The sequence below is a fragment of the Miniopterus schreibersii genome (assembly GCF_964146895.1).
Source record: "Miniopterus schreibersii genome assembly, chromosome: 3".
Taxonomy (NCBI): domain Eukaryota; kingdom Metazoa; phylum Chordata; class Mammalia; order Chiroptera; family Miniopteridae; genus Miniopterus; species Miniopterus schreibersii.
In genome coordinates, this window is record NC_138103.1 from 9,330,309 (window position 1) to 9,346,881 (window position 16,573).

General features: G+C 50.3%; 1 protein-coding gene across 3 annotated transcripts in view; it reads left to right on the forward strand.

Annotated features, from left to right (window-relative positions):
- The first annotated feature begins 4,682 nt into the window (after positions 1-4,682).
- RAB40C (RAB40C, member RAS oncogene family) overlaps positions 4,683-16,573 on the forward strand; it is a 30,648-nt gene continuing 18,757 nt past the window's right edge. The window contains exons 1-2 of one of the 3 annotated variants that reach the window (XM_081131296.1): positions 4,683-4,896; positions 5,650-5,875. In XM_081131296.1, coding sequence (XP_080987422.1) covers positions 5,734-5,875 — 142 coding nt within the window. In that variant the 5' untranslated portion in view covers positions 4,683-4,896; positions 5,650-5,733. Of the gene's footprint in view, positions 4,897-5,451; positions 5,528-5,649; positions 5,876-16,573 lie in introns of those variants that run through there. The other 2 variants (XM_081131294.1, XM_081131295.1) reach the window with 2 other exon arrangements.

Here is a 16,573-nt window from a genome sequence, read left to right on the forward strand (position 1 = left end):
TGAGCACCCTGTCTGCTGAAGCAGGCCTCTCTGCAGGTCTGGTGGGTTGGTGTGTAGGCTCTCGCCCCTTAAAGATGTCCCAGTGTGGGTAGGTGGACCCAGGGCTACTTGATTTCCGATTTCAGCCTTGCCTTTGCATGGGGTTCTCCCAGGGCAGGGGTGTAGGCCTTCCTGCTGTTGAGGGGTGAGCCACTCCTGGCTCTGATAAATATGTCATCACCTGAAACTTGACTCTACACAGGTACTCCCTGACTGTCCTACAGCTGCCAGGGATCCTCAGGTGGCTTCCTCTGCATCTGTTATCCTGGCTGCATAGGGGAGGGGCTGGCCCAGAGAAGTCACTCAGCTACTCCCAGTCCTGCACCTTCACCCACAGAGGACCCCCGCCTGGGTCCTGGTGGGCAAGGACTGTGGCCCCAGCACCTGCTGAGAATGGCCTCTGCACCTGCATTTCTGGAAGTTGCTGAATTCTCTCCTCACTTTCCCTGGCCAACCTGCTTTTGCCTCTTACCCCTCCTGTCAGGGCTCGCATCAGGTGAGGGTCCTGCTGCTTGGCCCAGACCACTACGAGATGGTAGCCATGTCACAGGCTAGCCTGGCAGCTGTCACCCTCTGTGCCAGGTGCTGGGCTGCCTACTCATTTCCTGAGTGACAGCTCTCGTGTCTGGCCTGGTTCTTCCATATGTACAGAGAGGTTTCTGGCTCTGTCTACCTATAGGACTTTAGTGGGGCCTCTCCTTGGCACCAAACCTGGGCCAGGGTTTCCAGAGCAACTGAAACCTTTGTGGGTGCTCCCAGAGAACGTGTGTACAGAACTGTGGGGCCAAGGTCTATTTGCCCCATTGGTTAAACCTCAGATATTTCTCAGAGGGGCGGGCTTGGAGTATAGCATAGAGGGCTGTGAGTCTCCTGGAGGGGAAGGCAAAAATAGCCAGACCTCTCCCTCCCCTTGTTGCCCCACTTTCTACCTGGACAGAGGCTGGGTCTGGAGGCCTCGCCCCACCCTGCCCAGAGCCATTAGGTGTGGGAGCCACAGGGGATACAGTTCCCGGGCCTCTTCAACCACCCAACATGCAGGTGCCTAGGGCTGACCTAGGACCTACAAGCAGAGGGCTGTGTGAGCTGCTTCATCCTTGGCCTGAGGTCCCTCAATGGCTGGGATGCTGTCCTGTTCCTTCCTTAGTCCCCTAGGCCAGGCCTGGCACTCAGTGGGCCCCAGGATATCCTTGCACAAGGGTATGCCTCTGAGTGGGAAGCCAGCCACTCTGTCCACAAGGCCTCCAGGACACCAGGTAGTGGCACCCCTCTGGCAATCCTTCCTTAACTGGGCCCTGCTGCCCTAGACCCTATGGGTTCCTGTGGTGTCTTTTTGCTCTGAGGCTGGGGGATCTCAGGTGGAGGATCTCAGCAAAGGACCAGAGGCCTCTGACAGGAAGTTCGCCCAGGCCTGCTCTCAGAATCACACCCCATGGACAGGCTCCCACCCTACAAAGCAGAAATGGTTGCACCTGCTCCACAGGCCACACTGGGAAAGGCCTAGTCAGAAAGTGTGCATGCTGAACCCACTGCCTCGCTTTGTCCTGGGTGATTGAGATCCAGGCAGCAGGGCCTGCAGCTGCTAGAGCCCCTTCAGGGGAGGTCCTGAGAGGTAAGAAGTGCACTTTTGATTTAAATTTCCTGCAAAGTTGGTGATAATAGCTTCTCACCAACTATTCTTTCTGGGCAGCCTAAAAAACTGAGAAGGGACGTTAACCCCACAGTGCTTCCAGTCCTTGGAGAGGGGTCAGGGTGACTTCAGAGCAGGGAGTGGGCAGGGCCAAGGCAGAGGCAGGCTCAAGGCTGGGCACAGTGACCCCCTGGCCTGATGACCCCAAAGGCCCTCTCTGCCCTGCCAGGTGGAGGTTCAGGAGTGGGCAAGTGCCAGCTGCTGGCTCCTCCTGTGCTCAGTCCCTGGCCCCTCTGGGGACTCAGTCCCCCACCCCTGACCAGCTGAGGGCCAGTAAGACTGCCTGTTGGCTGTTTCTGTAAACATTGTGTTGTGGGTCTATGTGCCTTTTTGTAAACATGGGAGGCCGTGTTTGCTGTATTCCAGTGTCCAGGGAACAGCCATTTCTGGGGGAGGGGACATGGCCTGAAGAAGCACACAAGCAAGACCATTAGGGTTCCTAGTGGCTCTGCCCATCCCTGGCTAGCCTCTGCCCTCAAGTGTCCCAGCTTCCTGCTTCCCCAGAAGGCCAGGAGGACATCTGGAGAGCCTCTCACTGAAGGCAGGTGAAGAAGGACCAGGCACTTATCAGGTGCTGCCTCTCACCAGAGGGACCTGCTCCTTAGGAAGCCTCTCCAGGCACCGTGCCAAAATGAATAGGCAGTGTCCACATGGCTCGCTGTCCAAAAAAGGCTGTGTAGCTTTTTTTTTTTTTTTTAATATATCTTTATTGATTTCAGAGAGAGGAGAGGGAGAGAGATAGAAACATCAATAATGAGAAAGTCATCACTGATTGGCTGCCTCCTGCACACCCCTGCAACTCAGGCAAGTGCCCTGACCGGGAATCAAACCATGATCTCTTGGATCCTAGGTCGATGCTCAACCGCTGAGCCATGCCCGGCTGTGCTAGGCTGTGCAGCTTTGGGTCACTTGGTGTGTGCTGCCCATGAAGAGGTTTGCTCTCTGTGAAGTCCACCTGCTTTTGAAGGCATGGTGTGGATACAGTGACTCCTTAGGAAGAAAGTTTTTATTGCCTATTCCTTGCCTACTGGAAGGACATGCCAGCCAGGCTGCCTTTGTGCACCACACTGGGGACTGGTTGATGTGTTGTTCCCTCTGCAGAGATCTGCTTTTTAAGAAGCCCTTACTCTCATGTGGCTTCTCCCTAGCACTGCACCACTCTGTGCCTGATCTGCTAAGGGCTGCACTTGGCTCCGTTTTGACAACTTTTATTATTTTTTTAACATGTATTGAGGGCATAGTTTACATATCATAAAATTCACCCATTTTGAGTGCACAATTGAATGATTTGTAGTAACTTTACCAAGTAGTACAACTATCACCAATTTTAGAACATTTTTATCACCCCAGAAAGGAACCCAGACCCCTTTAAGCAGTCACTCATCATTTCTCCCTACCTCAAGCCATGGCAACCACTAATCTACTTTCTGTCTAGGGATTTGCCTATTCTGGAAGTTTCATATAAATGGAATGTAGCATTTATCAGTTACTTTATTCCTTTTTATAAATGACTATAGACATTGTGTGGATATACCCATTTTGTTTATCCATTGATCTGTTGATGGATGTTTGCGTTGTTTCCACCTTTTGGTGATTGTGAATAATGCTGCTGTGAATATTCATATACAAGTTTTTGTGTGGACATATGTTTTCATTTCTCTAGGAGTAATGAAAACACCTTGCAAGTACCTTGCTGCATCGTAAGGTACTTTTATGCTTAACTTTTTTGAGTTACTTATAAATTATGTCATATGTGAATATGTTCTCATAAAAATGTAATTTGTAGGTTCAGGAGCCTGTCCATGGGGTGGCTTGGTTGGAGCATCGTCCTGTACACTAAAGGGCTGTGGGTTGGATCTCTGATCTGGGCACATATGGGATGCCTCTCTCTCACAATGATGTTTCTCTTTCTCTCTCTGTCCTTTCCTCTCTCTAAAAATCAATAAAAACATATTCTCTGGTGAGGATTAAAAAAAATGTCATCAATGAAGAAAAAGTCACCCCAGAGGAAATGATGCTGTCCCTTTGTTGAGTATCCTTCCAGACTTAATCCTACACAAACATCCTGTTTCTCTATATGTAAATCTAGGATAAAATGATTTATTAGGTTTTATTAAGCATAAATGTTGGAATTACACTGGATGTACTGTACTGTTATTTGCTTTCTTCTCATGTAGGTGCTGTCTGTACCGTGTGTTACTCACCTGGTTAATTTAGTTCCCTGTCAGTTTCCTGACTTTCACCATCACTACAATGCTGCAGTGAAATTCTTTGAGCTCCTTTCTGAACACTTCTGGAAGGGAATTAGCCCGTCCAACCTCCCTCCCTGAGTGCTGTTTCCCATATCCTGGCCCACAAACGATGTTGCCAATCTGGTGGGTGAAAAGGGTATTGTTTTACTTTAATTTCCATTTCGCAGAGTGAAACTTCACATCTTCACACATGTTCACAGGCTTCTCATACTTCTTTGCCCATTACGAAAAATAACCCATCCATCCTGTATAACAACCCCAAAGTCACTTCCTCCTGGAGTCCTCTGTGGTCAAGCCTCAGAGCCCCACATCCTGACCCGCGTCGTGGGCCCTCCTGAATCCTCTCACCTGGGCTGACGCGGGCTCAGCTGCGGGTACGTGGGGGCAGAGCCCCGTCACTCGGCCCCTGGAGCCTGTGCTGCCATCATCTCTGACGGCTGAAGAGTCACCCGCCCACAAGGTCACCCGCCGAGGTTCTAGAACGTTAGGCCTTCACAGCCACGCGCTGTGACCTACGGCGTTGCGAAGGGCAGCCCGGGGCTGCACCCTCCGGTTGCTTGCAGAACCTGCTCCGAGCGGCCGCAGCCACTGCCCGGGCATAGCCACCGCCCCCCTCGGCCCGCCCCCTCGGGCAGCGGAAGTCTACCCCTCCGGGGTCCCCAGCGCTGATTGGCCACCTTTGCTCCGCCGCTCCCGGGTCACGCCCCCCAAGGGAGGGCGGCTTCCGCGAGCGCAATTCAAGGGGGCCACCCCACTCTTGGGGTCTCTGGGGAAGCAGCGGGCCTCAGCTTACTACGGGGTTTAGTCCTCCCGGACCCAACCGCGTCACCCCGCCCCGCAGACCGTCACGACCCAGCTGCCGTCGACGGGAAGGAAGGGGGCGTATGCAAACAACCTGGAGTTCCAAGCATCTGATTGGTGAGCGTGTAGAGAAGGGGTGGGAAGCAGGAGGTGGGCTTAGAGGGCCGTGATCGACGTGCTGGTGGTCCAGTGGCTCTGGGAGGATCGGCGGCGGTGGCCAATGGCGACGGGAAGGGGCGGGACAGGTGAGGTGAGGTTTGGTGGCGGCAGTGGGCGGGGTTGAAGGTGGTCCGGGATGCTCGGGCGCTGTAGTGGTGCTGACTGACGTGCAGGTAGACCAGTGGTTCTGGGAAAGCGGGGAGGCGAGTGGCCAATGGCAACAGCGACCGGGCCGGGCGGCTGGAATCTTCGCAACACTGTCGGGAACGGGAGGGGGTCGGGCAGCCGTGACGGACGTGCGCAGAGAGCAATGATATCAGGAAAGGGGTGGTGGACAGCCAATGGTCATCGCAGGGGGGCGGGATGGGGCGGGGATGAGGCGGGGTGACCGGAGGCTTTGCTGTGCTGTGTGGGAAACGGTGTGGGCGGATGTGAAGGACGTGCGCGCGCGCCAATGGATATGGGCGGGCGGGCAGCTGGCGGCCAATGGCGGCGCGTGGTCGGGGGCGGGGCGGGGTGGGGCTGCGCAGCGCGGTGCGGGAAGCGGCGGGGCGGCGGCATCGCTGAGGTGAGGAGGGCGGCGGAGCAGGTGCGGGCCGCTGGTGCTCCTGGGCTCTTCGTCCCGGGCGGTCGGTGAGGCAGTCGGGGGCGGCCTGGCCCTCACGGACCGGGCCTCGCCGGCCCCGGCTCACCCACACCCGGTTCCCGCAGATCTGTCGAAGGCCTCCTCCCCGCCGTGCTCCCACGGCAGGCGCCGTGGGCATGCGGGCGCGGCCTGCGCGCGCGTGAGCGAGGATGGGCACGCAGGGCAGCCCGGTCAAAAGCTACGACTACCTGCTCAAGTTCCTACTGGTGGGCGACAGCGATGTGGGCAAGGGCGAGATCCTGGAGAGCCTGCAGGACGGCGCGGCCGAATCCCCGTACGCCTACAGCAACGGTAAGGAGACCCCGCCGCTGGCCTGCCCTCAGGGAGCCGCTCCCCGCCCCCTGCCGGGAAGGGCCCAGGGCACTCAGCGGCAGGGCTTGCCCTGCTGGGCCCAGTGCTGCTTGGAGGCGGCGTGAGCACCACGCAGCCCCCACAGTTAGCTGGCCTGGGAAGCGCCTCCCCCGGAGGACCTGATCTGCCACCTCCTGTCACGTCGGGTCTGTAATGAGAACTGCGCCAGCCAGCCATTTGCCCTACCCGGTTAGACTGCAATTAGGAGCCAAGGATCAGCGCCTTGCCTTTCTTCATCTCTTCACTGTGGTTAAAGCCTAACACTGTCTGGCAGGGAGCAGGCCTGTGGCAATTTGCAATCTGTTTGCTTTCTCACCATTTTCAACTCTAATGGAGGCCCGAGGCAGGGAGAAAGCAGCTGGATCCTGAGCTTACAATCAGTTTGGCACTTTAAGTATCAGCTTGAGGCCTTTTTAGAGGCTGACAGGTTAGTGGGAGGCTGAGATTTTGCTGTGAGCCTTCTGGAGGAGGGCTTTCATCCCGAACCGCTTGGTGGCTGCTGGGTGACAAGTGACCTGGGAGGTGTGTGAAGAAAATGTCGTTCAGGAGCTGGAGGAAGGACCTACCTGAATGGGGGAGCATCCATTGGTGGAGGTCTCACGGTGGCCAGGGTTCTGTGGGGTCCAGGTGGAGAACCTGTGACAAGGTATGCCAGGTATGGCCAGGGTTTTCTCACAATCCTGTGGCATGTGTGCACAGATGTGGCAGGGGCAGGGGGGTGCCACTTAAAGGCAGGCTTTTCCCGTGAAGTGTTTACTCAGTGCTCAGGGAATCAACACCTGCTGGAAAAATCTCCCCATTCATGGTATTATTAAGTTTTCTTTCAAAATTTTCTGGTTGCATGGCTAAAACATACATCACTACCTCTTGTCTGAGGTTAATTTACATGTTTAATGTAAAAAACAAAGTTATCTGGGCCAAGAAGCAGTGTGGCCAATCCTTCTCTGCTATGGGGGCTTTGTCTCAGTCCACACATGGTGTTTCCTTAGGGGAACCAAGGACTCTGCTTATAGTGTGTCATCATCCAGTTCCTCCAAGGACCTTTTGTGCTTCTGGAAGTTCTGTCTTGTCTAATTTTACTTCAAGTTCTTGCTCTCCACACCCTGTGTTGCTTTGTTTCTTGGGCTCTTGTCAGTCCTGTCTGACTGCTCTGATCATTTGCTCTTCGCTAAATTGCTTGCCTGTGGGCAGCTGAGAGTGTGGACACAGCTTTTCCGACCCTTTCAATTTAGGAGTTGTCAAGATTGGATTACCTGGACTTGCTGGATGCCCTTCCTGCTGTAACAGCTTCAGCAGTGGGCAGCTGTGCCATATTCACACTGTGCCACCTGAAGCACGTGCTCTCAGCCTTCTCTTAGAGGAGACATCTGGAAGGGCAAGAAAGGAGGAACTCTGGGTTTGTTTTGAGGTGAGTGAGGAACCGTGTGAGGCCCACCAGGGCTGTGAGAGGGAGAGTCTTTGTTGAGGCTTTAGCAGGCCCCTTCACCAGTCTCTGTTACTTTAATGGACACTTGGCAACTACTGTCAGAGGGGCCCCTCCTGACTCAGACAGTGGGTGGTTGAGTTGCTTTTCCAGCGGTAGTATTGCTTCCTGGAGCCCTGCTCCTGGGCTGCTGATGGTGTATGAGAAAAGTGTGAGAGGGTTTGGGCTTCGTTAGGGGCAGCAGTATTTTCTTGGGCCATTGATTAGCACTTCTGAAGGTCAGCTTAGCCTCGTCAGGTACTCCAGCCTGGTGCAGTGAGCATTCAGGGAACACAGCCACTAGCTGGAGAGATAGGAACTGCCATCTGTCCCCTCTGTCAAATTGCAGTGCATTACCACACTTCCTATGACATGCTGACTGAATAAAATGTGGAGACCTGCCTGAGATAGCGGAGACATTTGGTCCAGTAGAGGGCCATCTGCCAGAAATAGAGAAGAAAGCCTGCTCTTAGAAAGATTCCACGTGCTCTTAGGGCCAGGGCACACTCACAGGTTACTGTGGTCCCCCATGGCATTAAGCGGAGAAGGCAGAGTGGCTGGCCCCTGTTTCTAGGGGTCCTTGAGGTGAAGACGTGTGCAACGTGAGGAGTGGGTCTTTGCTGTCAGGGCATCAGCTCACTGACCCCAGGGCCCATTGTTCTTTTATCAGGGTGAAGTTGGTGGACCTGAGCGTACGTCTTTCTGCTCCCCCAAAGGCTTCCTAAGGGGGGTTGTTGGGGGTTTTGGAAACTCTGGAGCAACTGGTTCTCAGGATTTAGCATCATGGAAATTTTTTCTTTGAAAAAGTTATTAATATTCAGGAGTTTGTTTGTTTTTTCCGATCTTCTTACAAAGGATATACCTGTATTTTAGCCTTTGTTGTTAAAAGCCCTCAGCATGTTTTTAGGCTTCTTGTTTTTGGCCTCAACTTTCATAGTTCTTCTGTCTAGGAGCAGATGATCCATGGCAGGGAGGTCCCCACCAGTGACAGGTGTGTAACCAAACCCCTTTCCTTGGGCCACCTAGATGACTTACCCACATTGAAGTCTTGTCTAGCTTGTTCCTCAGACATGTATGTGAGTGCACGTTGCTCTCCCCAGCTTCATAAACAGGTGAGTCATCAAAACGGCTTTTTCTAGCTCTGGCACCTGAACTAGTAATGAGCCGTATGTGCCAATGTGCTGACCCATGCAGGAGCCCACAGTGGCTCTTTGGAGTCTGGTGATGCTAATATGCCCTGTGTTTATAGGTTTCCATAGAATTGGAAAAGCAGGGGCCTTGCTTTTTTCTTAATATACAGCAGTGATTTTAGAGGAGAGTCTTTGCTCTCCTTGGACAGAGCAGAACACTTTGCATAGAGGTTCCACCAGGCCACCTTCTGGGGAAATAGACTCCAGAGCATAAGTGGCAAGGAGTCTTGGTTGTGGAAGCTGGCAGGAAGAAGGTAGAACGTTCTGTGAGCAGCTTCTACTCCCAAGTGCACTGCCAGATCTGACTGCTCCAGGGCTGTGGGTCCCCGAGGCAGTGTGCTGGGTGCACCCTGGTGCACAGCCCATCCTGTTTTACTGAGGTTGGTAAAGGTCCTGATTAAAACAGTTGTGCCCTCTGCACCTTGACTCACAAATCTTCCCATACCCATGTCTTGGAAGACTCTAAAGTAGACATAATTTCATTTCTCCCAGTCTGCTTGTCTGGGGATCTGTTGATGGGAGCTGCTGAGTGTACAGGATGCTCGCGTCCTTTGAGGCCAGGGCACACAGAGAAGGAGGAAGGAAGTCCAATGAACAGGAGGAGTGAGACAAGTGTGACAGGTACGGACAGAGTCGGGCAAGTGCTGAGGTCTGCCACTAATATTTGGGCCTGCTCGTTATTTCTGTGTTAGTGCTGTGCCTGTGGCGGGGAGATGCTGTATGCTTGCATTCTCCCAGAGCCAGGGTGTGAGCTATGGCCGATGTAAGCAACCTAGCTTCCAGGCTTGAGTTCCTCATGTCCCCCAGCTCCATGGCTTTTCATTGGACAGTTCCAAATGTCGCTTCTACCTGGCCACAAGTTTCTACCAGTTTCCTGAGTCAGGGTGTGCTTCTGGCTTGCACACCCCTGGTATCTCATCTGTTACTTTGTCCTCAACACTAGCATGAGACCTGCACACAAGAGGCACTAACTAGATGTGTGTTCTAAATTAAGGAGCAGCCTGTGTGCAGCATCCCCATTCTGATTGTCACCACACATCCCCTTCCTACTCCCTCTCTCCCTCTTTACTTGGTTGGGTGCTCATGTCTGGCTTTTGCCCGTTTTCTGGTAATTTATTGGGGTTTGCCTTCTCTCTCTCAGATGCCAGGTTCTGAGGTGGGTGTTGGCCTGAGTGTGATACGTGCTAGGCCTGGGGCTGAGCCCCTTGGCACCGTTCCTTATCTAGTCTTCACTGCATCCTGTGATGGGGGTACTACCATCATCCCATTTTACAAATGAGGAGCCAAGGCTGACAGGCTGAGAGCCTGCAGCTGTCGGGCAACATGGGGCCTGGCACCCCTGTCTTCCTGTATACTAGCTGACTCCCTTCTTCAGGAGTCTGGCACTTTGATTGGAGGAAGTGACCCTCTTCTCCCAAGGTGCTCTTGTACCCTTGCCCTCACCTCCATCCTGAACCTGGGCCTGGCTCCTCTCTTGGCTGACCACACCCTCCTTTTTAGTGCTTCCCTATGCATTTGGCTCACATGTTCTCAGTGCATCCCAAACTGAACTCCTCTTTCCTTCTCTTGGCACCTCTGTCCCTGGTCCTGGGGCTGCCTTCTCCCTCTGTTCTTGAGCCTAGGAGCAGTCACTGAGGCCCATTTGTTCCCTTCACTACACTGCTCCTGTCCTGCTGCATCCAACAGAGCAGCAGACCCCCGAGAGCTTCCAGGTCAGCCGCCAACTGGGGTGGCAAACCACGGGTTTCCAGAAGGCCACAAAGGACCACACATAGACCCATCTGTGCCTGTCTACTCCTTTGCCAGAGGCACGGAACTGCTGTATGTGGTATAAAGATCAACCTGCCCCTAGGCCTGGTGTGTGTGTGGGGGGGGGGGGGGGATACCTTATCGGCTTCAGATTATGCTAACAGGGCTGATTTGTAACTTGGACTGGCGTGGCCTTTCCTAAATATTCAGAAAGCAGTTGAGTAGGTAGAATATTTTCAAATGCTAACTTTTCCCTCAATCTTTAGCACTTTCTGTAAACTAAGCAGATAACAGGCAGATGAAGATGCACTGCTGTGCAGAGCCTGGTCCCTCTTTCAAGGTTGTGTGGTTGCAGTGACACCTCTGTGTTTGCTGTGTACATATAATGTCATCATTCCCATTAGAAAGAGTGTTCTGTGGCTTGGATGATGAACTAAATAGAAATGCGTTACAGGAAGTGGGGAGGAAGGTGAGAGGGTCTTATAGGCACTTTTGCCTCCTGTCCTGTATGAATTGCAGTTGGCAAGGTGTGAAATTGTTGGTCCCTGAGAAGCTGGCCACTTACCTGGTCTGGGGCCTGGGTGAGGAGGAGGAGGAGAAGGGATGGAGTTGTAGTTAGGCCTGGGTAATGGGCAGCACCTAGTGGGGATGGCATGCCTCTTGATGGGGTATTGTGGGGCCTGAGGCCACATTAGTCAGGGCATCCTTTATTGGGTATTTGGAGAAAGTGGGGGAAGGTCTCAGTGTCTGGCACGCTGGCTTGGAGCAAGCTGCAGAATGAATGGGGAAAGGACAGGGAAATGGCTTGTGGGGCAGAATTTAGCATCCTGGGCCCTAAGGAGCAGGATGTTGGGACTGTGAACACAGGCATCAGAGACCAGGAGAAGGGCTGAGCCAACACTAGGTGTGTGGGGTCATCATTAGGATGGGAAATGAGGGTAAAACAAATGAATAAAGTGAACTTGAACTTTGAGGTGGTAACTGAGGTTTCCTGGTTATGATTGCACTTGTGTAAAATAGAGCCAGTTAGTGACAGGCAAACTCTGATGTTCACAGTGTGTGATTGTCTTCTTCCAAGATGGGAATATTGAGTATGTCATTGACTGTGGACATGTGCCCTTCGGAGGGTAGAGGTAGGATGGGGGATAGGTAAACTCGGCACTGATGGAGGAGGTGAAGACCCAAGGACGTGAGCAGGATAGTGGTCATGACCAGACAAGCTTTGGCCCATGAAGGTGCTAGGTGTTGATGTTGCAGAGGGGTATGGCACTTTGGCTAGACTCACAGGAGGGAAGTGATTCACCCAGGGTGGAGGGTGCTAGGAAAGACAGGTCTTCAGGATCGTGAAGGGGGAGGGCAGGTGAGGGGTGGTCTAAACAAGAAGTGCAAAGGGCATGGTGTCAGGAGGCCAGCATCCCAAGAGAGGGAGTACCCCACTACAGCATCTTTGAGGAAGAACAGAGAATGGAAGAAGGCCCAAGTGCTGGAAAGGCACACACTTCACAGATTTTGAAAAGTGTCAGTGTGTGGACAGCCAGGTGCCAAATCTCTGGGCAAGTTAATTAATGTTAACCCTAGACAGGAATCTCAGCCGGGTGATAAACGTGTGTTTGTGAGCCTAGGAAGCCACCAGGTGGTTCCTAGGTTGGGTGGCAACATTGTGGCTAAGGTGGGCCTGTGTTCCTTCTGGCAGTTCTTGGGGTTGTAAGGTGAATTGTTGCCAGCCTGGACCTTCCCAGGCAGCAGTTGTCTGTCATCTGGGCCCAGGTAGGATGAATGCCTGCTACTCAGGTCTCTGCTGGCAGGGATGGGTAACAGCTTAAGTGACATTGTTGGGACTTAGTTGCCTTGTACAGCCTTGAGTGACTGAAGGAACATGGTGACATCTAACAGGATGCTGAGGTTCTGTGTTTAGGTCCAAGAGTCACTGCAGAGGAGTTGGGAGCTCTAACTTGGCAGCAGCGATTACTGTCCATCCTGCCCTTGTAGCATTGTTGGTATCCACCCCAAAACCTCTGGGCAGTGCAGCTGTTACTCATGCACCACTTAGCACTTGTTCAGAAAGTCTCCTATTTACCTAATAATTTTGTATTGATTTTTGTTGTTTGGTTCTCTCTCTTTCCCGATCCAGTGTTGGCTGTCCTTAAACTGATGGAAGGCTTTAGGAGCTGAGCCTGGTTTTCTTAAAGACACAGTGTGGGCAGGAGAGAGGCCTATCCTGGGCGCAGATCTCAGAAATAGTGCGGCAGATAGAGTCCTCTCAGCCTGCAGAAGCTGCTGCACTGGCCTGTGACACATCTCCCACAGGAGTCAACGGGCCTGGGTTCACGCTCACACTCATGTTTGTACACAGCTCTCTCCATTACTGGGGCTGGCAGTGACTTGATTTGGTCCAGATCAGCAGTGACCAGGCCCCTTGATGGATGGGAAGAACTTGGTGACAGTGTCATCAGTGGAAGTATTTTCCATATTTTAAGTCACTTGGCCAGGGACACACAGAGTCACAGAGAGGAGAGTGTAATGAAATAGCGATTTTCAACAGTTTACATATCATGACACATAAACTAATTACTAAAATCTATGGCACACCAAAAAATATATTTTTTGCCCATCTGACCAAAAAAAAAAGGTATAATTTTGATTCATTTATACCGGATGGTTATTGTTGTTTTGGCTCTTGTCATTTTTTTTATTTGACCATCTAAGGGAAAAGAGGTCAGTGCCCCTGACTAAATGGTCAGGTATCGCATGTTTTAAAAATTCTTGCAGCACACCAGTTGAAAATTGCTGTAATGGAAAGATGTTTAATTTTAAAAGTAAATAGGAGCCCAGCCGGGTGTGGCTCAGCAGTTGAGCATCGACCTAGGATCCAGGAGATCGGGGTTCGATTCCCAGTCAGGGCACATGCCCGGGTTGCAGGCTCGATCAGTAACTTTCTCATCATTGATGTTTCTATCTCTCTCTCTCCCTCTCCTTTCCTCTCTCTGAAATCAATAAAGATATATTTTTTTTAAAAAAAGAAAAGTAAATAGGATGAAACACTCACTTGTCAGTCTGTCACAAGCGAGTCAGATAACACTCAGCACTAAAAGTGCACAGAGGCATGTGTGTGGACTCCACAGCGTGTATTCAGAGCCTTAGGAAGTCTTCCCTTCTGATCTGGTAATTAGTAATCTGTCCTGGGAATAAGGGACACCCTGGAGAAAAATCAAGGCTTCGTAGCATTTGATTGTTGAAGTGTGCAGACCATCTCTTCATAGTTTCAAGATGTGATTTTACATTTTTGTATTTTAAAAACAGTTTGGCTATAATCTAGACGCACACTTCTAACCCATATACCTGCACATTTGACCCTTGTGAACAGAAATTTGAGTGTATAACCTGTTTGCTTGTACCTTTCCGGTTATGTACTGCTTGTATCTGTGGATTCAAGTTTCTGAAGTGAACACCAGTAAAAACCTAGGTCACGTTCATTGGTTATACATGTTTGAAATGTTAACCAAAAAAAGAAAAGAAAAATCAAGGTTTTGTACTTGTTTGTTTTTTTTTAAATGGAAACAAAAAACCTGAAACAGCTTAAGGGTCCAACAGTGGAAATATGGTATATTCATAGGGTGAGATTATTATACAGCCTTTAAAAATGCTGTTTGGAGGCATGTTTAATGAATATTCAGTGATATGGGGAAATCTCTGGTATCTTAAGTGGGGGGAAAAGTATGCCTAATTACATAGTATATCAAGGGGTGTCAAATGAGAGAGCGTCAAGGAGTGAAATACATGAAAACATTAACGGTGGCTATCTCTGTTTTGGGGTTATGATTAAATTTTTTTAATGTCCTGTACTTCACCTGGTTTTGTGTGCGGATATGCTTGTTTTTTTATGGATAGCAGAAAGCTTTGGTTTGGTTTGGGTCTGGTGTGGTTTTTAAGACATCGAAGAAAAGCTCTTCCTTCACAGGAAACCAGTTCACAAACTGCCCTAGTGTTTCTCCAGAAACCCAGCATGCCAGTGTAGACACAAAGGCATTTTGAAATTTATTAGGTAACTTCTGCTTTCTTTTCTTCCTTCACCAGGCAGCCCACTTTCTTCTCTCCCTAGTGACAGGCCTGTACATGCGCCTGTGGTGGTAGACCTGGCTGTAGAAGGGCAGGCACAAGGTACCCACAGTCATCCTTGTTCCCAGAATGTATTCAGACTCTGATCTTGTATTCAGACCTATCTTGTAGTGTAATTCAGGCCCCTTGTAGTCAAAAGGACTACTAATCTAAACTCTGAGCAGGACGATACTTTTTAAAAAAATAAATTTTATTGACATATAATTTACATACAGTAAAGTTTAAGGTATACATTTAAGTTGGAGTTTGACAAGTGTATATCTATATAACTATTGCTCTAATTGAGACCTAGAACATTTCCATCGCTCCTGAAAGTTCTCTCCTGCCCTGTGGAGGTCAGTCCTCTAGCCCCAGCCCCCAGTGGTCTGCTTCCCATCACTCTAGGGTACTTTTGTCTCTCCAGCACTTCCTGTAAATTGAATCATACAATATGATCTTCCTTATCTTTGGTTTATTTCACTCAGCATAATGTATGTGAAATTCATTCATGTTCATTTTTTTGGTTCCCAAATAGCATTCCTTTGCATGAATATACCTCAACTTATTTATCTATTTATTGATACAGTTTTGGTCATTTACTGACTTTGGCTATTGCGAGTAATGCTGCTATGAACATTCTTGTACAAATCCTTTAGACATTTTAAAAAAATTTTTTGTGGTAAAATACACATATTTATCATGTTGGCCACTTCTAAGTGTATGACTCAGTGGCATGAAGGACATTCGCAATGCACAAGTCCTTGTGTGTCTGCTTAACTTATAAGAACTTGCCAAACTGTGTCCTAAAGTCACTCTATCATTTTGAGTTCCCACCAGCAATGTGTGAGAGTTCTACGCTGTACACTTTGGCCAGTGTTTGATATTGTCGGCCTTTCTTTTAATCAACTTTATTAAGGTATAATTTATGCACCAAAAGTGTGCAGTTTAATGAGTGTTGACAGGCATGCACGCTTGAGAAACCATGGCCACACTCAGTCCTTCCCTTTTTGCGTACCAACCCCCTCTGCCCCCAGACCTGGCAACTGCTGACCTTTATGTTATAGACTAGTTTACATTTTTCGAGTTTTTCTATGTGCTCTTATGTCTCTGGCTTCGTTTCTCCAGTTTTTGTGAGATTCAGACATGCTATCTGTATAGTTGTAGCTCGCTCCTTTGTATTGTGCAGGTTTCACTGTGAGTACTGCCATGTGTTTGTTCTTCTGCAGGGGGGCTTTGGGATAGTCTTCGTGTTTGCTTATTCTGAATAGTGCCATGAAAATTCTCATACAGGCACACCTTGGATATATTGTAGGTTTCGTTCCAGATCACCTCAATAAAGCGAGTTGTAATCTTTTTGTTGGTACAGGGTCTTGCCTTCAGTTTGTAAAAAAAATGCACACTTGTGTCCCGGACGGTGTGGCTCAGTTGGTTGAGCATTGTCTCATGCACCAGGAGGTCGCTGTTTCGATTCCTGGTCAGGGCACATGCCCAGGTTGTGGGCTTGATCCCCAGTGGGGGGCATACAGGAGGCAGCCTATCGGTTTCTCTCTCATCAATGTTTCTATCTCTCCCTCTCTCTGAAATCAATAAAAACTTTTTTTTTTTAATGCGCACTTGTGTAGAGCAGTAAAACTAAGTCTACCTGTACATGTTTTGGGTGCATATATGCATGCATTTCTGTCAGGGATACTGTGGAGTGGGACTGCTGGGCTGTGGGGTATGCATATATTCAGCCGTAGTGGATAACACCAATTTTCCAACGCAGTTGAACAATTTCTATCCCATCAGGGGATGTAAAATTTCTGTTTGCTCCACATTCTGCTTTCATTTCAGCAGCTCCCTCCCTCCCTCCCTCCCTCCCTCCCTCCCTCCCTCCCTCCCTCCCTCCCTCCCTCCCTTCTCACCCTGGATATTTTTCCATTGCTTTTTAGAAAGAGAGAGAGAGGGAAACATCGATGTGAGAGAGACCCATCAATTGGTTGCCTCCTGCACGAGTACCAACCAGGACCAGGGATCGAGCCTGCAACTGAGGTACCTGCCCTTGGCCAGAATCGAATCAAACCCAGGACCTTTCAGTTCGTAGGTTGATGCTCTAACCACTGCTCAGGACATGCCTGTTTCTTTATAACAGCCATATATATT